The 23,519-nt window shown below is 39.9% G+C and overlaps 3 protein-coding genes across 10 annotated transcripts in view; 2 read left to right on the top strand and 1 right to left on the bottom strand.

Annotated features, from left to right (window-relative positions):
• LOC121474216 (rab GTPase-activating protein 1-like) overlaps positions 1–2,022 on the bottom strand; it is a 49,146-nt gene extending 47,124 nt beyond the window's left edge. For both annotated transcript variants that reach the window (XM_041727132.1, XM_041727135.1), the window contains exon 1: positions 1,816–2,022. The gene's annotated coding sequence lies outside the window, so the exon portion shown is untranslated. The remainder of the gene's footprint in view (positions 1–1,815) is intronic.
• On the top strand, positions 1,987–15,869 carry ZBTB26 (zinc finger and BTB domain containing 26). 4 transcript variants are annotated; one of them, XM_041727128.1, is made up of 2 exons: positions 1,987–2,262; positions 11,521–15,869. In XM_041727128.1, the coding sequence occupies exon 2, from the start codon at positions 11,531–11,533 to the stop codon at positions 12,854–12,856; it is 1,326 nt and encodes a 441-aa protein (XP_041583062.1). In that variant the 5' UTR covers positions 1,987–2,262; positions 11,521–11,530; the 3' UTR covers positions 12,857–15,869. The 4 variants fall into 4 exon arrangements, with proteins under 4 accessions (XP_041583062.1, XP_041583061.1, XP_041583064.1 ...); XM_041727127.1 differs by having other exon boundaries at positions 2,113–2,224; XM_041727130.1 differs by having other exon boundaries at positions 2,117–2,228.
• On the top strand, positions 2,137–22,181 carry ZBTB6 (zinc finger and BTB domain containing 6). Of its 4 annotated transcripts, none has more exons than XM_041727124.1 (2): positions 2,137–2,228; positions 18,100–22,181. In XM_041727124.1, exon 2 carries the CDS (start codon positions 18,109–18,111, stop codon positions 19,378–19,380), a length of 1,272 nt encoding a protein of 423 aa, XP_041583058.1. In that variant the 5' UTR covers positions 2,137–2,228; positions 18,100–18,108; the 3' UTR covers positions 19,381–22,181. The 4 variants fall into 4 exon arrangements, with proteins under 4 accessions (XP_041583058.1, XP_041583059.1, XP_041583056.1 ...); XM_041727125.1 differs by having other exon boundaries at positions 2,195–2,224; XM_041727122.1 differs by lacking the exon at positions 2,137–2,228 and adding an exon at positions 16,017–16,955.
• Positions 22,182–23,519: the final 1,338 nt, after the last annotated feature.

The following is a 23,519-nucleotide window of genomic DNA, read 5'->3' as shown; positions in this document are numbered from 1 at the left end:
AATATCGATGCTAAAATCCATAACATGTAAGACAATCATATCCAACAACATATTAAAAGGATTATTCGCTACGTCCAAGTGGGATTTATTGCAGGAATGCAAGGTGGTTCAACATAAAAATCAATGTAATATACGACATTAATAAAACAAAGGGGAAAAAGCACATGATTATCTCAATGGATGCAGAAAAGACATTTGACTATAATGCTTTTCATAATAAAATCTCTTAGAAAACGAGTTAGTGGGGAAATTCCTCAACATAATAAAGGCATTTGTGAAAAACTCACATCTCACACTATACTGAATACTTTAGCAACCTCTCTAAGATCAGGATCAAGTCAAAGATGCCTCCTTTTACTGCTGTTATTAAACGTTTAACTGGAAGTTCTAACCACAACTATTAGACAAGAAAGAGAAATAAAAGGCAAATGTGGAGAGGAAAAGGTAAAACTATCTCTATTCAGACAACATGACTATATATGGAAACCTCAAAGAACCCTAAAGAAAGCTACTAAAGCAAAACAAACAAACAAACAAAAAACCCAAAACAAAAAACAAACAAAAGAAAACAAAAACAAATGCAGTGATGTTACTGAGTATAATACCAACACAGAAAAATCAGCTGTTTCTACATACCATCAATGAACAATATGAAAAGGTGATGAAGAAAGTAACTTCTGTTCACAATATTATCAAAAAGAATTAAATACCCTGAAAGCTTGAAAACATTGCTGAAATTAATGAACACCTAAGTATATGGAAAGTCACTGTGTATTCACGGGTAGGGAGACTTAAACTTGTTAAAATAGCAATGCCACCCGAAGTGATCTACAGATTCAACACAATATCAAAATTACAACTTATTTCTCAGAAATGTAAAAGGTCATCCTCAAATTTAAATGGAGTTTCAAAGGGCCAAAAGAATCTTGAAAAAGCATCAAGTTGGGGCAGCCCGACCCTGGGTCGAGTCCCACGTGGGGCTCCCTGCATGGAGCCTGCTTCTCCCTCTGCCTGTGACTCTGCCTCTCTCTCTCTCTCTCTCTCACACAGGAATAAATAAATAAAATCTTAAAAAAAAAAAAAGAAAAAGAAAAAGAAAAAGCATCAAGTTGGAGGACTCACACTTCCTCAAATGTAATAGGATAGAGAGCCCAGAAATAAGCCGTCTCATATACGGTCAAAGACGACAAGACCATTCAAAGTTTGGTAAAGCACAGTCTTTTCAAGAACCGGTGCTGGAAAAACGATATCCACGTACAAAAGAATGAAGTTGGATACAACTGTGGTGACTGTTGGACAACACTGTGAATGTACTTAATGCTACCGAACTTTACACTTAGAAAAGGTTAAAATGATAAATACCATGTTTTACTATAATAACAACGCCCACCCGCAGCCCCGGCCGCCGCCGCTGCCAAGAAAAAAAGAGCCCAGCAAGCAACTGGATTGACAAGGAGGAGGAAAAGGACTGGAATGATAATAAAGTTTTCTGGTCAGCAGGACTGCGTGGATGATGCCGTTGACCAACACAAGGACTAGAGGCCGTGAGAAGCCGGCCTGCATATGAACGTGAGATAATGGCACACTAAGATTCGGACAATTAGAGAGGTTTTTCCTGCCGTTGGCCCTGGAGCTCGAAACCAGTCTCGGCTGGCGAGTGATTTGTGAACGGTCAGCGCACCCTAGGTAACGAGCCACGGGAATCACACGGATCTCTGGGAAACACCAACATCCAAAAGTGAGGTGAGTAAACCGCCTTGTGCTTTCAGGGTCCCCGCGCGGCGAGTCCACCTCCCCAAGGCGGGAGGGGCTTACCAAGGATTAAGTGCGGCGGCGCCCTTCAAACCCAGGAGGGCCACAGGAGGCGGAGGCTCAGCCACAGAGGAGCCGCTGAGAAGCGGTGAAGAGCGCAGGGCCGGAACCCGGGACACGAAAGAGCCCCCAAAGCTCCGGGTCGCCAGCGAGACGCACACAGCAAGACTCGCGGTTACGCTGCACCCTGTTCTCCGCGCGCAAACTCCCTCCCCGGGCCCCGTTGCCCTCCGAGCCTTCTGATTGGTGGAGAGGACCAAGGGACCCGGAAGTTGTTTTGTCTGGCGAGGGCTGCCCTTCCGGTTCCGTTGGGTCCCCCTTTGGCACGGGTTCCCTGCCCCTCCCCCTTCCCGGAGCCCCGAGGGGCCGGAGCTCCTGGCGGTGCCGGATCCTGACGGTGGCCTTCCCTCGGGTCTGTAAGTGCGGAGGCGGCCGGAGCGCCGGGCATGGGTACGGGGTCTCTCAAGAGGGAGCCCCCTTGGGGCCCTGGATTGGCTGGGACCTGCTCTGGGATGGGGGCGAGGAGCTGGCCTGGGCCCCGGGGTATTTAAGGAACCCGTGGCGGGGCCGACGCTGTGCCCCGCCCCTTTCCCTTCCCGGCGTCTGATGTGGGGATCCTAACTATACCCCAGGGACCTACCTTCTCCTGGGACCCCAGCCCAGGGCCCAGCAGTTGGTTTGGACGCCGGACTCTAGCATGTTGTAGGAAGTGCTAGAGCTGAGGCCCTGGGAAGGCCTTAGTGCCAGCCTGCTAGACTCACTGTGCGTGCTGACCTAGGTTACCCTTTTGCCGGGGTTTTCCCCAAATAGCACCTTTTCTGTTACTGGCGCTATGCCAGGCACTGGGGCTTCTTCGAAAGATACCTTTCCAATTTTCCAGGGTCAAGTTTGGGAGCCAGATATAAACAAATAATGCTCCTGCGATATATATGTCAGTCCTCCATGTGTGAACTACCTAACGGGCAGTTGCTAGGAAGGCTGAAGAAGAAAGTGATTGTCTGAATTACACGTCTTGGAGAGGATAAAGTGGAGAAGAGTTTTTCAGACAGACGGAACAGTTTGCAAGGCTGTGAACGATTGACAGCGTAACTTGTGTGTGAAGAGGAGGAAATACGGGGGCTCTTGTGCATAGGATGAGATAAGAGGCTGGGAAAGTGGGCTGAGATCCAGATAGTGAGAGATTTAACCCCCTAAAAGAGATGGGTAGTTTTAAACCGGAGACTTATACAATCAGATTTGCACTGTAGAAAGCCTTGTTGTTCTATAAGTCAGCCTATAGAAAACAAATGTCTATAAGCTGGTTATGGACTCTTCAACTAATGCCTGGGTACTCTTATTGGGAATTCTTATGAAGAAGTAATGGAATTAGCCTAGTGAAAGTTAATGAAGTCCTGAAATGGAGAAATGACAGCGTTACTGGAAAGAAGGAAAGTATGCTGGAGTGAATGGTGTGAAAACTCCAGAATAAACTGAATGTTGAGGGAGAAAGAGGTAACAAAGCTGATTCCTAGGTTTTAGGCCTTTGGCATTTGGAAAATGTTGATGCAATAAAACCATAAACTTGTAGGTTACAAGTTTAGTTTTTGTATATGATGAATTAAAGGTATAATGGAGTAGCCACATAAAACTGTCCAGTATAGGGTTGGAAATGCAGATCTGCAGCTCAGCCCCAGTGTTGTAGCTAGAGGTAAAAGTTTGAGTCGTTGGCATAGAAGTACTGTAATATTTGGCATCAGGAAGGAAGTATTAAGAAAGATGGGAATATTTGGGGGGAATGGTTACATTTATGAAGCAGAGAGAGGAATGGGTGGGATAGCAAAAAAAGAGATAGGGGATAATGTATAATAGTACAGAGTTCCAGCAACCAAGAAGACTCAGAATCGAGAGAAGGGAATTTTGAGGAAGTCCACTGGGACAATTCATGTAGAGCATTTGGGGGGGGGGGGGAGATTGCATTTCTGAAGTAAGAAATCATTAGTGGGGCACCTAGCTAGGCTCAGTCAGTAGAGCAGACAGCTCTTGATCTTGGGGTCATGAGTTTGAGCTCCGTGTTGGGCATAGAGATTACTTTTTTAAAAAAGAGATAATTAGAGACCTTTTTAAAAAGCAATTTTAGTAGAGTGATGAGGTGATGATTTATGAAATAATGGAGACCTCAAGTGGTTTGGTATTAAATGAGAATGAGAAAAGGCCACTGGTGAAGTATTTCACAAAGAAAATTGACAGGCTTTGTTTACTCACCTAACAAATGCTTATCAAACTCATTCCAGGACACTGTTCTAACTTCTTTAAGACATTAACTTAATTTTTAATTTCCCATAACAACCCTATGAAATAATATTACTATTTGACAGATGGGAACAATGAAGCACAGAAGTAGTTAAGTAACTAGCCCAGGATCACACAGCTAGTGAGGGTTTTCATCCTTGGAAATACGGCTCCAGAATCCACAGTTTTATACACTGCACTAAGCAGTGACTGAATATGGAGTGAAAGGAGTGGGAAAAATTTAAGCAAAGATAGGTTCATTGATAAAAAATGGAGAGGCTTGGAAAGAGACCCTAAATGAGAAGGTAAGTAATGGATTTATTTTTTTATTACATATTTGTTTTTTATTTCTCTCTTCCTGTCTTAGATCCTCTTGAATCAGTATCATTTTAAGTCAGTTTCTTTCACAAATAGGTCAATTTATGCCATGTTTCATTTTTCACTTACTATCTATAATCACATCTTCTCTCCTCTTCATCTTCAGTCCCATATCCAGCTAGCTAATGAATCTTTCCCTTTCCATCATGTAAGATTCTCTGGCCAGACATCATAAGACCAGACCCATGATCATCCCCTGTAATATTCCCTAACTTATTGAGTCTTGAAAAAAAAAACCAGCAAGAAATCAGAAGACTAAGCTTTGAAGGATATACTTACCTTTGCACAGTTTATTGGACCCTTGAAGAGGAAACAAGCAAAAGAGTGGTGGACAGTGGAGGCCAGTAGTTAAGCAACTTGCCCATTTCTGTACAACAGTTTAAAAAGAGTGAACTAGAGGGATACCTGTGTGGCTCAGCGATTGAGCACCTACCTTTTGCCTTTGGTTCAGGGTGTGATCCAAGGGTCCGGGGATCGAGTCCCAACATTGGGATCCCTGTGGGGAGCCTGCTTCTCCCTCTGCCTATGTCTCTGTGTCTCTCATGAATCAATAATAAAAATTATTTAAAAAGATAAAAATAAAAAAAATGAACTAGATCTATAGTCAACACATAGAGCTGTCAAAACTAATGAATGAAAAAAGAAAGTTGCCACATGATATGTTTCATTTATATGTAAGAAACATAGACATATTTTCTGGGCCTGGGCATATAGAAGTATTATTTTTCAAATGGGGGAAAGGAGAGTAAAAAAGGAGCAAATTTAAACTCAGTAGTAAGTGGAAAATGGTTGGGAAAGGGGACTTTTATAGTATCTATAATGTTCAAAAACTTTCCAGGAAGGATATATTTCTATATATGTTTCTTATAGTGAAAAGTAAAAACAAAACAAAAGATTGTTAAGTTGGAGAATGTAGTGTCATGAAAGTTACCCAAATGAAGAAAAAAGATTGAGGTTGATAGGGAGAAAGATTGTAATGTAATGCAACCTTTTAAAAAAATGGAATACTGGGGGATCCCTGGGTGGCGCAGCGGTTTGGCGCTTGCCTTTGGCCCAGGGCGCGATCCTGGAGACCCGGGATGGAATCCCACGTCGGGCTCCCGGTGCATGGAGCCTGCTTCTCCCTCTGCCTGTGTCTCTGCCTCTCTCTCTCTCTATCATAAATAAATAAAAAAATAAAAATAAATAAAAAATAAAAAAATGGAATACAGTGTTAATTAGAAGCAAAGATTTCTAGGTAGTTATGAGTGCTAAGCTGAAAGATAAGGGTACGTTTATGAGGTAGATGTGAAAATAGACATATAGTTTGGGAGTTTATTATATGGAATAGAAAAATTTTACTTATATGTATTTAGAGGTATTTGAAATAAGAAATTTGGGTGTTTTCTCACTGTCTGTAGCACAGCAGTAAACATTGTCCAACTTAGAATATCCACTGATCCTTTTTGGTTACTCCTGTTTGAACAAGGGGAAATTTTCAGATCAGTTGGCACATTTGTTATGGAGAGAATTATGGAAGAACTGTATAAATATAGCAAAGAGAAAGTGATTTTAAGTGAGAGTATTCCTATTACATTGATGTTTGAGAAATAGGTCATTCAAATCTTGCTAATAGAGGTGCCTGGGTGACTTAGTTGGTGAAATGTCTGCTTTTGGCTCAGGACATGATCCCAGGGTCCTGGGATGGAATCCCACATCGGGCTTCCTGCTCAGTGGTGAGTCTACTTCTCCCTCTTCCCCTTCCCCCTGCGCATTCTTTCTCTCTGGCTCACTCACTCTTTCTCTCAAATAAATAAAATCTTAAAAAAAAAAAAAAAAAGGCTTGCTAATAAAAACTCAGTGGTATGCAAATTTAATTGCAGTCACCTAGGTGATAGAGGATAAGGGCCTAAACTATGGCAATGATAGAATAAAGAATTTAGAAGTCATTCTGAGGAAAGAATCAACAGAATGTGGTGACCAAGTCTCTGTTCTACCTGATAAGTTCTTTACTTTCTTTGAACTACTCGAAGTTCTACTATAGCCTAGAAGTATGTGAGTGATTTTTATGAAACTTATAACTACTACTGTACTTAGAAGTTAACTACTGTTATTTGCAAATGGCATTCAGATTTAGTATACAAATATAAATACAAAAGATGAAGTTTAAAATGGGTGAGAAATGAGTGTAAAACAAAGATAAAGGAATAAAATGCAATCAAGAATACAACTAGTACAGGGGATCCCTGGGTGGCTTAGCAGTTTGGCACCTGCCTTTGGCCCAGGGCGTGATCCTGGAGTCCTGGGTTTGAGTCCCGTGTCGGGCTCCCGGCATGGAGCCTGCTTCTCCCTCCTCCTGTGTCTCTGCCTCTCTCTCTCTCTCTCTCTCTCTGTGTGTGTGTATGTGTGTGTGTCTATCATAAATAAAAATAAATAAATAATTCTTTAAAAACAATACAACTAGTACATAAATAGCTTACTATTAAAGTCCTGTAGACTTGACACAAATTTGGCTTTACATCCTACTCTTTGTTTTTAAACATAAACTTTGTATTGAAGCACAACTGAATACACAAAAGTATGACATCATTAAATGTACAGCTGAATGGATATGAGGAGGGAAGTCTGAACAGTTACACAGTTAACATTACTCATAAGATAAAACTTCAGCTACTCTTGTTTAGTACGTGAACTTTGGCATCACATAGCTTGGGCCCAAGTTCCAGCTCTAACACTTAATACTTTCTGCCTCTCATAAGTTGATCAAGCTACTTATATCCTCCCAAGATTAAGTTTCCCCATATACACAATGGGAATGATGATAATACCTACCTCTTAGGGATTTTGAGGATTAGGTGGGTCAATTTAGGTAAAGCACTTAGCACTGTACCTTGGACATAACAAGGCTTCAGTAAAGATGAGCTAGCTATCCTTTCTCTTGTTAAACCAGTTTATAAGAAATACAGTTATTCCTTTTAATTTTAACACTTTTTAAAAGTAAAAAAAAAATTGCTTAAAATTTGGTTTTGCATTGTTAAAACTATTTTAGTAACAAACCCTAGAAAGGAATTTTCCCCAGGACACTCAAAAGAGGATATGATTGGGGTACCTGGGTGGCTCAGTTACTTAAGTGTCTGCCTTTGGCTCTGGTCATCATGATCCGGGGTCATGGGATTGGGCCCCGAGTTGGGCTCCCTGCTCAGTGGAGAGCCTACTTCTCCCTCTCCTCTGCTTATGCTCGCCGTCTCTCTCTCTGTCAAATAAATAAGTACAATTTTTTTAAAAAGCGGGTATGATGATAATGAAGGGCCTCTTTACGGTACCATAATAATAATTTCTTAGGGAACGTTAAAGAGTTAATTATTCTGCTGGGTTTTGTTGAATGCGCTGTCTATAAAGCAACAGTTGGTCCTTGTCCTCAAATAACTAACATTGCATTGAAAAGAGAAACTAGTGAGAGGAATTGATTGAAGGAATAAACTTATGTAGCCCAGAAATATGAGTTTATCAAAGGCACCCAATAGAGTACACTGACACGGCAGGCAAAACTTTTTAAAGTAAATAGAACAAATTTTCCTTCCTCACATTCTTGGACTATATCAAAGAAATCAAACTAAGCACTTTCCTGGGGTACCTTACCTGTTGGGCTGCTCCCACTGTTAGGTTTCTTGAGACTGATAGGAAGTATCCCAGCTCCTCTTCTTGGAGTTTCAAGGAACAATTATCCCTGAGGATAATGTCTAAAGCACTCTGAGTATTATCATCTTATAGATGGAGGGAATTAATGATCTTTTTTGGGTGTGCATAGGAAAATGCTAACCTCAGGATAGACTGAGGACAAGCTAAAGTCTAAAAAAGAATGCCCCTTTTGTTTGCCCACTTGAAACAACAGTCAACAGAAGTTTATAACTTCTGGTTAAAAATTGGGGCATTCACTGTTTCCAGAACTAATATATGAGGCTACTGTAATTGCTAAAACTAACCAGTGATAATACAATTTTGCTACTTTCTTTATTAATATGTTCCTTATAACTCCTAGATTTTTTTCTTTTAATTTGATATTCACCATCTTTTCTCTGATGCTACATTTGCTTCTCTACATCCTTCCTTTTTCATCTTTATTATGATTATTCATTACCTGTACATTCAGAATGCCATACAAAAGAAAAGCTTATAATTTATAAACCTGTGCCATGCCAGTTCTCCCTCCTACATTTCATCTCTCTTCCAATGACCGTTTCATTCAAGCTGAATTCTTAAGTTTGGAACCTTTACACATTCCTTTTTTGTTGTTGTTGTTTTTTGTTTTCATTCTCTGTATCTAGTCAGTTACCAAGGTCTTCAAAATATCTTTTATTAGTTTTCTTTACTCCTTTTTTTCCTAAAGATTTTATTTATTTATTCATGAAAGACACAGAGAGAGGCAGAGCCATAGGCATAGGGAGAAGCAGGCTCTATGCAGGGAGCTGGATGTGGGACTTGATCCCCATACTCCAGGATCACGCCCTGAGCCAAAAAGGCAGACGCGCTCCACTGCTGAGCCACCCAGGCGTCCCTTTTCCTTTCTCCTTATTCCCATTTTCGTTCCTTTATAGGCTCTCATGGCCTCAGACCTGTAATGCTTTTACAGGCTCTGAGCTGATCTTCCTAACCACAGTTCTTCCTTCCTTCCACTGTCAAATCTGAGTACCTACCATGTGTTTAATACAATACTGGGTGATGGGAATACACACCAATTTGAGTAGAAGAGGGTCTGGCCAGTAATGGGGCTGCAGTAAGTAGAATTTGAAGCAAAAGGAAAGAGTTTTGCCATAGAAGATGCAGGTTCTCAGCATTAGCCTCATTGAGTGGGATGGAGATGTTTCCCTGTAGTGCCATGAAGCTTGCAGTTTGGAGGGGAAGGAACAAGGACTTTATATTTTGAGTGTTATGATAGAAGTGCTATACTATGGGTCCAGTAGAGACAACGGTTCTAGTCTAAGGGTGTCTCAGGAAATAATGAAATGATGGGGTACCTGGCTGGCTCAGTTGGTAAAGCATCCCACTCTTGCTCTTAGGGTCATGAATTTGAGCCCCATGTTGGGTGTAGAAATTACTTAGGAAGGCAGGGAGGAAGGAAGGGAAAAAGTCAGAATTAGCCAGGAGTAGTGTTCTAGACTAAAGACATAACTGTGCTGGGGTGCCTGGGTGGCTCAGTTTATTGAGGTATGCCTTTTGGCTCTAGTCATAATCTCAGGGTCCTGGGATTGAGCCCCACATCAGACTCTCTGCTCAGCAGCAAATCTGCTTCTCCCTCTCCCTCTGTGATCTCTCACTCTCACTCTCTCTCAAATAAATAAAATCTTAAAAAGAAAAAAAAAAGAATTATGCTAAGGCCTGGAGTCAGTAGAGTACTGTCATGCACCAGCTACTATGTAGTATGAGTAAGACCTGGACTCTGTTTCAGGAGCTAGTGTTCTATGAGCCTTTGGTAAGTCACTGTTATTGAAGATAAGATTATAAACATCGGGCTTCAGGCTCTATATGTGGCCAATTATCCCTGATTGTCTCATGTGATTCTCAACTCTGGAGTTGATGAATTCACAAAATTCAAGGTGAATTTACTGATGCATTAAGAATATAGAGCTGTTTTTCAAGAGTAGAAGCTGTTATACCTACTGATCTTACAGAAAACTGGTATATAAACTAAGTGTCAATTTATTATTTTTACAATGACTGGTGGACTGGAATTATCATGTTGTCATACTTAATTCATCCTTCTCTTTAGAGAGAAACATGGGAATCCGAATTTTCAGAAAATCATTTAGATAGTATAGAATCAGAATATAGGGAGCAGCCTGGGTGGCTCAGTGGTTTAGCGCCACCTTCAGCCCAGGGTGTTAAGTTTGGAACCTTTACACATCTGGAGACCAGAGATCAAGTCCCACATCAGGCTCCCTGCATGGAGCCTGCTTCTCCCTCTGCCTGTGTCTCTGCCTCTCTCTCTCTCTCTCTCTCTCTCTGTGTGTGTGTGTATGTCTCATGAATAAATAAATAAAATCTTTTTAAAAAAATCAGAACATAGGGACTTTCTCTAAAGGAATTCTATATAAAGGAACAGATAGGGAAAGAGTTTGGCAAACACTTTCTCCATGGTTGAATGGGTTATGCCAGTGTTTACCTTAATTATTATTATTTGGTTTAAAGTTGACATGTGGTGTAGAAGTTGGATTAGAAGGAACAGAAGCTGGAACCCAAGAAACATTTATGATTCTGTTCTAGTAGTGCAGTTGATGAGTAGTGATGGATAGATAAAGAGGAATAAAGAAGAAAGAACAGAATCTATAAGGTATTAATTTGATTGACTTTATTCCTACTCAGATTCCCATCAAGTGGCTCATCTGGTTTTCCTATATCAAATATTTTATTTACTTTCTATACCAAGAAATGTTACTTGAGAGTTTAGGTTTGTCCAAAATGCACAGGATAAAGCTTATCCTGTGCCTTTAACACTGTCTTAACGTTGTCCTTTTTAGTCTGTGACTTTTGGTTGATTGCAGAAATGCTTGTATGAATAAATGCACATCAGTTTAAATAGAAGGGGGTTTACTCAGGAATGGGGCAAGCACAGTCAATGGAGTTCTTTAAGGTAGAAAGCAAAGGAGAACATTTTGTCTTTGAAGAAGCAGGTTCGCCTATCATGCAAAAGAAAATAGTTACTTTATTATTACTTGTTGGGATGTTTTTAGTTTGTTTTTGAGACCTGATAGAATTCTCATTTGAGAAGCCAAAAAAAAAAAAATGCTCTTGGAGTAACTCAAGTACTATTCCTGTATTAAGTATCTTAGAAAGTTGAATGGATGCCAAACTATTGGCGCTGATACAAGTCCACTCTTTAGGTGCAGTTGACACTTGATGTTGGTAAGGAATAATTTTTAACAGCGTTTGAAAGCTGTTACACTAGCTTCCTCTTTCAAGGAAAAGTTCATTTGGCTATATACAAAGAGATAGGACAATACAAATTTGTTTTTGCAAGGAAAAATCCAGGTTTCTTAATTGTTTGAATTTTCTTAAATTCATCCTTTTTACATTTCTGTTCTTTAGGTCTGCCAAAATGTCTGAAAGATCAGATCTCCTTCACTTCAAGTTTGAAAATTATGGAGATTCAATGTTACAAAAAATGAACAAATTAAGAGAAGAGAATAAATTTTGTGATGTTACAGTTCTCATAGATGATATTGAGGTACAAGGGCATAAAATTGTGTTTGCTGCAGGTTCCCCCTTCCTAAGAGACCAGTTTTTACTGAATGATTCCAGAGAGGTGAAAATCTCCATATTGCAGAGTTCCGAAGTGGGGAGACAATTGCTCTTATCCTGTTATAGTGGTGTGCTGGAATTCCCTGAGATGGAACTGGTCAATTACTTGACTGCTGCAAGTTTTCTTCAGATGAGCCACATTGTAGAACGGTGCACGCAGGCCTTGTGGAAGTTTATAAAGCCAAAACAACCAATGGATAGTAAAGAGGGATGTGAACCGCAGAGTGCTTCTCCCCAGTCAAAAGAACAGCAGGGAGATGCCAGAGGCTCCCCAAAGCAGGATTCACCTTGTATTCATCCATCTGAAGACAGTATGGATATGGAGGACAGTGATATTCAGATTGTTAAGGTAGAGTCTATTGGGGATGTATCCGAGGTTAGAAGTAAAAAAGATCAGAATCAGTTTATTTCTTCTGAACCCACTGCTTTACATTCATCAGAGCCCCAGCATTCCCTGATAAATTCAACTGTGGAAAACAGAGTAAGTGAAATAGAACAAAACCATCTCCACAATTATGCCCTCTCTTACGCAGGCAGTGATAATATCATCATGGCCTCAAAAGATGTCTTTGGGCCTAATATTCGAGGTGTAGACAAAGGCCTACAGTGGCATCACCAGTGCCCAAAGTGTACCAGGGTGTTTCGTCACCTGGAGAACTACGCCAACCATTTAAAAATGCACAAACTCTTTATGTGTCTACTCTGCGGCAAGACTTTTACTCAGAAAGGCAACCTTCATCGACACATGCGTGTACATGCCGGCATTAAACCTTTCCAGTGTAAGATCTGTGGGAAAACCTTTTCTCAGAAGTGTTCCTTACAGGATCATCTTAACCTTCACAGTGGAGATAAGCCCCATAAGTGTAACTATTGTGACATGGTTTTTGCACATAAGCCAGTTTTGAGGAAACATCTTAAACAGCTGCATGGCAAAAACAGCTTTGATAATGCCAATGAAAGAAATGTGCAAGACCTCACAGTGGATTTTGATTCTTTTGCATGTACAACAGTCACAGACTCTAAAGGGTGTCAGCCACAGCCTGATGCAACACAGGTTCTGGATGCAGGTAAACTGGCCCAAGCAGTCTTGAACTTAAGAAATGATAGTACTTGTGTGAATTGAGTAGGGGCTTTATGCTCACAACTTAGAATGGGTTGAAAACGTGGCAATACTCTCAAGTCTTTTTAGGAGCAATTTTGCTAGTGTGATTTCTCCAAAGCCTCTGTGTGGGTCGTAGGGGTGAGTCAAAGCACTAACAGACCAGGCAACTTACCACTTGGAGTGGTCTTGCCTTCCTTTTGCCCTCTCCCATTCTGTGTTTTGAATTATTTATCCTGTGATGTCTGTTTTCCTTTTCCAAGGAGTATTCCATTTGTCTACCTAACATTGACTTTTGTCTTAGACTAACACTATTTTAGGCTTTTCACTGGGCACATTCTGAAGGTACCAGTAAGTTAATAACATCACCTACAGTCCACTGATAGATGCTATTTTAAGAGAAGCGAATAGTGGGTTTTTTTTTTTATTTTGGTTTCTTGGTGGTTTTTTTTTTTTTTGGCAAAAAATAGGCTGAGATATAAGGTGACAGTGCTCTTGGCCTGTATATGTGATAGAGCTTCCAGTTGCCTATTGTTGATTGCCTACTGATAATGAATCTGCCTCCTACCATTTGTACTTGTCTTGAAGCTGGCTATGAAGTATTTGCGGTTGTTATGGACTGTCTTCAACAGTATTATGGCCCAACTTCATGTCACTGAGTTGTTCACAGAGACAAGAGTACAATCTTTTCAGCAACACCTACAGACAAATAGGGATCAGCATGAGGAGCCTAATTAACAAAGAACAGAAGTACAGTTGTTCAATAGCACTTACGTAGCAAGTCTTCCCAAAAAGAAGCCAAATGCTTATAATTAATGTGTAACTTATTTGTGGATGTATTTGAAGTCAAGATTGCTCCAGGCACAGTTAAAATGTGCCAAAGTATAACGGTCTCTCTAAAAAGGGGCTAATATCTCTGGACTTTGTTTAAGAGGTTAGCCATCAGAAAGGTGAATTTGGCCTTCAGAGTTTTGTCTGGTGCAATATAATCTCTGAATTCCCATCTCTTACAACTACTACACTAGTTTCTAAAATGGATGAAAAAAGTGGATCACAGCAGAGCAATGAAGTTTTTGCATTCAGATATTCCTGTAAAGGTACACAGTCCCATCTTGCCATGTTTCATAGATCACGAATACAAAATTAATCTTCCAATATGGGAAAACACACTTGTTTTTCCTAAAGCACATATTATAGTTCAGAAATAAAATTTTGAGTCTTAGTAGCTTTTAACTCATGAGTTAGATTTAGGTAATAGTCCTAGAGTCCTTAGAGAATCTTAAGAGATCATATACTTCACCTCTTTTTTTTTAAGTTGGGGTATTGGGGTATCCAAAGCTCAAAGAGGTGGCCTGGCCAAAGTTGGCCATAGTAGAGAAGTGACTAAGAATGAGCTAATGTCTCCTTATTTCTCACTATCTCTTAGCTTAAAAAGATTTAGTACATGATCAAGAGTATATTAGCAAAAAGCTCCCAGTTTGTGCTTCACTTTTGGGAACACTGTTGGCTTTTTGAAACAGCCCAGATTTTGCAAACAAAACATTGCAGGAAGGATGTATTTTTATTAATTATTTTTTGGTTGGAATGAATATACCATTCTTCTCAAGGAAGTGACTGGCCAGGGAGGGAAAGGACAAGTAAGAATAATGTGAGAAGGATCCAAATGTGAAACTGATGTTGTCTGGAAGCAGTGTTTATTTTCCACCAGGATTTTCTGTTTTTATTTTTGAGCTACAAGAATGCATGTACAGGTAAACCAAAACTGAAGTTTAACTTGAGTAGTCACAGGGAATTCTTAAAGTTGTTATAATTTGATGCATTTACATGTGAACCTGATTTGGGGTATAATTTCTATCTTTTGTTAAAACACTTAAATGAGAATAAAATTGAGTGATAAGACTAATAGGTATCTTATGCCTAAAGTCACTCATTTTTATGTTCTAATGATGCTACCTAGCATACTGATTTTTATATGATCCAGCCAAAGAGTACCAATCTATGCAACAGATGTTAGTATTAACCAATGTTTCTCTGAACATCATTTCATCAAAGGGAAATTTCAAGTTGGAGTGCTTCCTTTGCTTACATTCATGTCCTGTTTTTGTTACTTGTTTCAAGACTGTAAGGCATGGGTTCAAATAAGATTGGTCTCTTTGGTTGGAGACTATCTCTGGGTTCATTCAATCAGTTGAGAAACATTGGGCACCTTCATTACCAGGCATTATGCTAGATACTGAGGATATGAAGGTAAGATTCCTGCAGTTCCTGCCCTCACAGAGCTTGGTTTGGTTTCATACATATGGTTTCATACAGTCTTATATGGTCTTAGATAAGGTGATTTAAACTAGGAATAATAAAGAAAATGCCCTGCCTCCTTTCACTTAAAATCAGTATCTTGATGGTTTTTCATCAGTAAACTTCGAGTTCTCACCATCTGCAACTGCAAACCACTGAAGTGATTTACAGTCTCCTCCATTTCTTGGCTGGAGAGGTGTTCTGTTTCTGTGAGACATTTTCTTAATTTTGGTGGGACTTGACTTTTTTCCCCTTGTTTATATATGTTTCTTAGATTGTATTGCAAAGTGATCAAAATAACTGGTATCAGATACATTTTATAAGGGAAGATGACTTTCAAAATTAGTCATATTCTTATAGAGGAGGAAGATTTTTTAAAACTTTAGTCATTCTGCATTTATATTTTATGGATCCCCAGGATAACTAAAAAGGACTCTCTTTACCATAGTTTGTTTTTTAAATTACCTTGTCACCGTTATTTATTTATTATTTAATTTTAAAGACAAACTCCTAACTGAAGTGGCTCTGAGGTAAACCAGATGTGGTTTTGTTTTACTTTATTAGAAGATCTATAAACGGAGGGTGACCAATGTCACCACTTCTAAAATATTGTCCTAAACAAACCAGAATATTTTATTTCAGCTGGCGAATAGCTGTTCTAAATCTGTTGTATGTTAGACATACTATGAACTACCTCTTCACTTATTATGGGGAAGTTTCCTTAATAAAAGTGTGAAAATTATATCTCTGGTGTCAGTGGTTTCTTTTCTCTCTCCCTCCTACTTCTCTAATTTATATTGCCTGAATCTGAATAAGGAATGCTTTCTTCACTCCTGTTGTTTAAAACACATATTAAGCATGCTCAGCCTGGCTTCTGTAACAAATCTGGTTAACTTGAAATTGTTAGTAGGATCAACTACTTCCAGGAGAACCTGTTAACTGAGGGGGTAGAGCTACTGCTTTTAAGAACTGGTTCAGACATTCCTTCATTTAGTAAATACTTGATGCCTTCTCATTGCTAGAGTTCAGGAGTGGAAAGATCATAAATTACTGTCCTAAATACCTCTGCCCGGATGGGCCACCGATTTCAATACAGGTATGATAATTGCAATAATGAAGGCAGCCAAAGGGCTTACAGGTACCCAACTGTGAGCCAACTAATTCAAGGGCAATTCAGGATGGCTTCAGGGATGATGTGATTTATGAACGAGATTTTGAAGGGTAAGTGGGAAGAGGGATAGGGCATGTGGGAAGAGGCAGCCCCAAGAGTTTATTTAGATAGAAGGCCTGGGTTTGCCCAGAACTGGCAGCTGGGGGGAGGGGGTTGAGGGGCGGTGACGCGACAGATGAGTGAAGTGAGATCCAGGGACAGGGGCCGGATCCCGATGGTCATTAGCTGGCAGTCTCCTCTCCTTTGCCACTTTAAGTTGTAGATGGCCCGTGTAGTTGAGACGTGAGCCCGGTCCGAAACCCCCGAGGGCCTCCCGCTGGTCCCGCTCCGGGTATTCCGGCAGACGCGCCGTACTCCAGCCTCACAACCCGTCTGCGACTCGGACGCTGGAGAGAACTCCCCGAGGGGAACAGCTCGCGCGCCGAAACCGGGGCAGGAGAGATGGGACTTACCGGAATTCGGGCGCCTCTCGGCCCCTCCGGGAGTGGGGGGCGGGGGAGCGAGGGAGAACGGCTCAGGATGTCCTTCCGGGACGCCCAGCCCACCCTAGTAGCCGTAAAGCTGGTTGACACCGGATGTGTTTCCTCCCAGGCTAGGTCCACCTTCCGGCCTGGGCCGCAGCTGCTGCGGAAAGCTGGGCTCTGGCTCTTTGAATCGGTGAGTGAGCGCAATGGGCGTCGCGCAATTGGGAAATCCGGAAGAAGAGAAGCTAGGCGCGAACGGGAAGGGCTAGACTGGTGCGGCAGCCACCCGGCCGAGACGGCATGTGGTCCTGTCAGGCTTGGCTCGGGAGCACCTGCCTGTGGCGAACTACAGGATCTTCGGGCCACCTGGGGTCGGGATCAGTTCAACAGATGTTCCCTCCGTTCCCTCCGCTGCACCTACCTGCTCTGTGCTGGCCCCTGGGCTCGCTGCAGGAACTCAGATGACCCAAGCACCTTTTTATGATGCTCTGGGAGCTACGGACTCTGTTGGGGAGACAGGAGGAGTCACAGCAGTATTAATTGATTTGGGTCTTAAAGGAGCCAAATCACTAGCTGGAAAAGAGGAACTGGAAGTTGGAATGTAATGTGCAAAAGTGTATTCTGATCTTGTCTGGGCAATGGTGGAAATATCAATATTTAAGGAGCTTAGATGAAAAAGAGAAGAGAGGAAAGATAAAACCTTAAAGATGGTTAGTACCTCAAATAATGAGGGGTCTTGTATTTGCTAAGAAGGGTAGGCTGTCCTGGAAATAGAGGAGGATTGAAAGTAGAAGAGAGAATTTTTTTTAAGAAAATAAAGTTTTAAAATATGTTAGTTCTGGTGGCACTCAGGAGGGTAGTTTGGAATGTGGGAGGATGTGGTGTCAGGGAGACCTGTTGGAAGACCTTGCAGTGGTCCAAGGGAAAAGAAGAAGGACCTGCATTAGTGACAGGGAATAGGAAGTTTGGAGATTATGTTAAAGTTTCTGGTGTGGGAAACTATGTTAAGTCCTCTTAGTAGTGGTCATTAGCAGTGTCTTGGACCCCAGAACAGATCAAATTTAGACAAGGAGAGAAACAGAAACTGTCAAGTACAACTCAGTGTAGTAAGTGCTATAACAAACATATGAAGAATGTGCCATGAGATCATAGAGAAATGCGTTTTAATTTTCTTGGTTTCGAGATGGTGGCATAGGAGTTTACTCTTTGCACCTAGATTAGAAGTAGAACCTTCTTTTACCCAATTTGGATTTGGGATTTTTTGTTTGTTTTTACCATCAAAGTGTAGGAAAGCATTCTCTACCTTTACATCAACATTTGTGTTTTATTTTGCTTAGATTGTGACCATGGCTGCTGAATCCGATGTTCTGCACTTCCAGTTTGAACAGCAAGGAGATGTAGTCTTGCAGAAAATGAATCTCTTGAGACAGCAGAATTTATTTTGTGATGTGTCAATTTATATTAATGACACCGAGTTCCAGGGGCACAAGGTGATTTTAGCTGCTTGCTCCACTTTCATGCGAGATCAGTTTTTACTCACACAGTCAAAACATGTCAGGATCACCATCTTGCAGAGTGCAGAAGTTGGTAGAAAACTGTTGCTCTCTTGCTATACTGGAGCACTTGAAGTTAAAAGGAAAGAGCTTTTGAAATATTTGACTGCTGCTAGTTACCTGCAGATGGTTCACATTGTGGAAAAGTGCACAGAAGCTTTGTCGAAGTATCTGGAAATTGATCTTTCTATGAAAAATAACAATCAGCATACCGACCTGTGTCAATCCTCTGATCCAGATGTTAAGAATGAAGAAGAAAATTCGGATAAAGACTGTGAGATCATTGAAATTTCAGAAGATAGTCCTATAAATATTGATTTTCACGTAAAAGAAGAAGAAAGCAATGTCTTGCAGTCTACAGTAGAGTTGACAACAGAGAGAAAGGAGATGAAGTCACCAGAGCTGTCTTCAGTAGATATTGGTTTTAAAGATAATGAAATTTGTATCCTCCATGTGGAGTCTATCAGTACCGCTGGTGTAGAAAATGGGCAGTTTTCACAGCCTTGTACCTCTTCAAAAGCAAGCATGTATTTCTCTGAAACACAGCACTCCCTGATCAATTCTACTGTTGAGAGCAGAGTGGCAGAAGTTCCTGGAAATCAAGATCAGAGCTTATTTGGTGAGAATACTGAAGGAAGTCATGGGACAGTGAATGAGATGCAGAATCTGGATGATGCTTACTCACTGAGGCACCAGTGTCCCAGGTGTCCTCGAGGATTTCTTCATGTTGAAAACTATCTGCGCCACCTCAAGATGCATAAGCTTTTCCTGTGCTTACAGTGTGGGAAAACATTTACACAGAAGAAAAATCTCAACCGGCATATTCGAGGGCACATGGGCATACGGCCCTTTCAGTGTACCGTGTGCTTGAAAACATTTACTGCTAAGAGCACGCTTCAGGACCACTTGAACATACACAGTGGAGATCGCCCATACAAATGCCATTGTTGTGACATGGATTTCAAGCACAAATCAGCCCTCAAAAAGCACTTAACCTCTGTCCATGGCAGAAGCAGTAGTGAAAAGCTACCCAGGCATGATCTCAAAAGGCAAAATCTACTGTAATTAGAACCACACCTTGCAATGTAAGCCTTATATCATTCTGTTAGGCAAGTTTTACTACAGAAATGCAGCATCTGTTATATTGCATCTCCCCCCCGCCCCACCCCATCTTTTGGTCTTCATTTTGGTCGGCCTACACATGTTATTCTTTCTGAACTTCTACTATCAGTTCCAATGTGTGGGAGACATGATAAAGCTAATGGGATGCTGCCTTATCTCATACAGTATGTGTAAGTCTCAGTGGTACATCTAGAGAAATAATGTTCCTCTCTTAAATATTCTTGGTTCTAGTGACAGAGGATCCCACAATATTTCTAGATTCTGATTTTGACTCTCTAGATAAATGATGTACATGTAAAATCATAACCATATAATAGTCTTAAGTAATTAGGATAACAGCAAAAATAGACTTAGGAACATGCCGTAATCCATTATTAGTTCTTTGTAGGACTAATGAATTTTTTCTTTTTTTAAGACAAATTGCAGTTGGATTCTAAATCTAAGCACGAAGGTACTTGTTTTAAACTGTAAGGGAACACACCTCAAGTTCATTTGGGAGTAGTAGAATTTCCTTGTATGTGGGCTAATATTCCTTAAAATAATGTTTCCATGATTTGTTAGTATGCATAGTTTAGAAATGATTAATCAGGCCCAAGTTTCTTGATTTTATTTAATGAAGTTGTATTTAATAATTTTATGACCAGTGATATTATGCCATTGACAGAAGCTCTGAAAAATTTCTCTTAGAAATCCCAACTTTACCAAAGATACTCTACTGTTTCCTTTTTCAAATGTATTTTATTTTTTAGTTAACATATAGTAGAACTGACCTTTGTTTTTGGTCTACATTTCCATGAATTTTAACACATGTAGATTTGTTCAACCACCATTGCAATCAGGATATAGAACATTCCATCATCCCTAAAAAACCCCTTATGATGCTGCTTTGTAGTCCACTCCTCCACCTTTCTTTAAATCCTGGCAACAGTTGCTATGGCTATAATTTTGCCTTTTCTGGAATGACACAGTATTCATTTTGTAGTTTGTTCCCTTGTGAGATTATTTTTTCACCACACAAAATGCCACTGGATTCATCCATGTTGTGTGTATCAATAGTCCTTCCCTTTTTTATTTGAATTGACAATATATGTTATCTTGCTGTCACTAGATGAATAGTTTAAATATGGTGAGTTATTAGTGTTCTCAATTGTTAATAACTTTTTTCATTTACCTTAATGCAGTTTTCATTTACCACATGTTGACAAAAATCATAACCATCCCTAGAGTTTTAGTCTATTTCCAGAAATGTGCCAAAAGCAAAACTACGACTGTATGGTTATTTTAGTGAAAGTGCTATTTCTGATTGTGTTATGAGCCATTGCTCTCTACTATCCCTATGTACAAATAACACAAAACTTGTTGTCAAAGTAAAGATTAGAATCTATTGCAGGGCAAATCATATTCTCTAAAATGCAGGAACTACTTTTAGTTAAAGAAGCCTGACTGGATGCATCTTACTTTCAAGATGTTCTATTCCTTCTCTACTCACCTCAGCGTTGTGTAGAATTTCTGCTATATTTAGGTTCTAAAGCCCTTCCACGTTTTAGACTGTAATATACTTTGTACCATTTGTAAGAATTTTGTGATTGGTCACATGTTGATAGTTATAAATGTCAAATATGCTTTTTGTGATACTTTTGTGAAAAATATATTCTCCATAAAATTTTAACTCTGGGAGAGACTAAAGAATTCATCTCTTGTCTTTGATAAGAAAACCAACTTCCTAACTCCCTCCTCCACCCTATGTCACTTGTTAATGACATTGGGTAGGTCACCTCTCTATCAATTTTTCTTAAATTTATATGTAAAACAATAACTTTGAACTTGGTAATTTGTAAGATAATTTCTAGGTCCAAAATTCAATGATTTTATACTTAAATCTTCCTGAGTTTCTAAGAACAGAGAAGAGGGGAAAGCAAGAAAGGAGAGTTTTGTGTCTTTATGAATGTTGCTCTTTGAGTACTACTTTGGAGACAGAATTCTTCTAAAGTAAATAGTGTTTTTCTTCCACTGGAGAAGATGATACTGCAGCGTTTAATTTTTTTCCCCATTTGACCTCTCATTGGCCACTGGTAGGTATAAAAACATTTCCCTTTCAGAAATAGTTTGTGATTGAAGTACGTTTCTTATTTCTGCTTCCTAGGATGGAATTTTGTGGAGGAGGGATGGAGATGGGAGGGAAGGGTAAAAGAATAGTAATAAACTGTTTTTTTAGGAATTGGTATCTACTATCCTTGATGTTTAAAAGAAATTATGGTTGAACTATGTTTAAGTTTTATGTGTGCCTTGTAAGATTCTTGTGACATTTTTTTGTAAGCACTTTGAGATATTTGCTTGGGGGGAACGGTTTTTTTGTGAAAGTGATGGTTGTTATTTATTCTTATTTATTCCTGCCCAGTAGCACAGAGTGATCTCAGAACATTCCTAGGACTAGGACAGTGTCTGTTTGCATGATGTGTATAAACAATTCCAGGAAAATGGAATCTTTTTAAAAATGCAGGTATGGCAAAGTGAAGTGTTGAATTTATTCATTTAAAACATTCACTTTTAGTTGTTTGTGTTTCTGATATGATGGGGGGAAATGCAACATGTTTGAGTTCAGCCTCTTCGTTTACTGCATTTATGTATAAAGAATCTTGGAAAGGTAGTTGTTGCTTTGGTATAAAAAAATCCTTGCTGTTTTTCCATGGATGTAATGTTCTATATGTTTACATAAGAAAAAATAAACTGGAGATGAGAATGGAGAACTTTTGTGTTTTGTCTACATCCGTGAATTTTAAAGAAGGAAACTATTTCTTCTGGCTATTTATTCATTCAACAAATATATACTGAGTCTTTCCAATATATATACAGTATATGTACAGTAGTACTGGAAATTAGATATGCAGACAGCAATCCCTGCTGTCATGAAACTTGTATTCTATTGGGGGGGGGAGAAAAACAGTAAAGTAAAATTAGTGTATATTAGATTTTGAAAACAAAGTTGGAGAATATAAAGCAGGCATAGAGAATGTCAGGGAATGGAAATTGGGATTATAATTTTAACTGTCATGGTCAGGCCACCTTTGAAAAGTCTTAGTAGACTGTCATACACACTTCCCAGTGCAATGAAACACATATATATTCATATATGTATATATATAGGTCATTACAGCTTATAAACTACTTGTTCATATGTCTTTTAATGCATAGTTGATTTACTTTCATACAGGCCTTTGTTGGGCATCTGGTGTCACACTGGAAAGTGCCTTGAGTTTAATTACAACTCATGGCTATTCTTTTAATCTGTGTTTTTCAGTTTCTCAGTAACAGAGTAAGTAGTATTGGCCTTTTAGGATTATTTTCATGAGTGAAATATAAAACTAAAATAAATGGAAAAAATGAAATTTTTGTCACTTAACAGAGGCCCTAGCACATGGTAAGTAGTTCATAAGTGCTGATTCCCTTATTTCTATTACCAGTCTGTTTCGTCATATATAAAAACATAATTTCTGCCTTACAGTTTGCTGTGAAAAATCCTTCAACAAATATTTATTGATACTAATTGAATTTTGATCCCTGCCAGCTTCTGAGGAGTTCAATTTTTCTTTTAAAGATTTTACTCATTTATTTATTCATGACAGGCACAGGGGGAGAGAGGCAGAGGGAGAAGCAGGCTCCACGCAGGGAGCCCGACGCGGGACTCGATACCGTGTCTCCCGGATCATACCCTGGGCCGAAGGCGGCGCCAAACCGCTGGGTCATCGGGGCTGCCCGAGTTCAGTTTTCAATAGAGATTATGTGCTAGTGCCTGACGAGCAAATGCTTTTTTTTTTTTTTTTTTTTTAATAGCGAAATTGCTTGGCAAGTACGTGAAGGGATTGAGGGAACAGGTCAGTATTTGATTACGGGAGAGTGCATAGGCTATAATACAGATGTATCAGATTATGCTCAATGGAGACCACTTTTTCACGAGGGGATTCAGACACCCTCACCAGTGTCTAGGAGGCTGGCTCAAGGCGCTGATGAAGGTGCAGGGAGTTTCCCATCAGCCCTTTCGGCTTGCTTAGGCCTCCTAACAGCACCTCCCACAGTGCTCCGGG

The sequence above is a fragment of the Vulpes lagopus genome, chromosome 12, assembly GCF_018345385.1.
Source record: "Vulpes lagopus strain Blue_001 chromosome 12, ASM1834538v1, whole genome shotgun sequence".
Classification (NCBI taxonomy): Eukaryota; Metazoa; Chordata; class Mammalia; order Carnivora; family Canidae; genus Vulpes; species Vulpes lagopus.
Note: the sequence above shows the minus strand (reverse complement) of the source record. Positions and strands in the feature narration are given on the sequence as shown.

Excerpts from the sequence above, each read along its gene's own strand:
- ZBTB6 (XM_041727122.1), top strand. The coding sequence starts at position 16,740 with ATGGGACTTACCGGAATTCGGGCGCCTCTCGGCCCCTCCGGGAGTGGG. Across the intron at positions 16,956-18,099 it reads GGCTCTGGCTCTTTGAATCG|ATTGTGACCATGGCTGCTGA; the intron begins GTGAGTGAGCGC and ends TATTTTGCTTAG.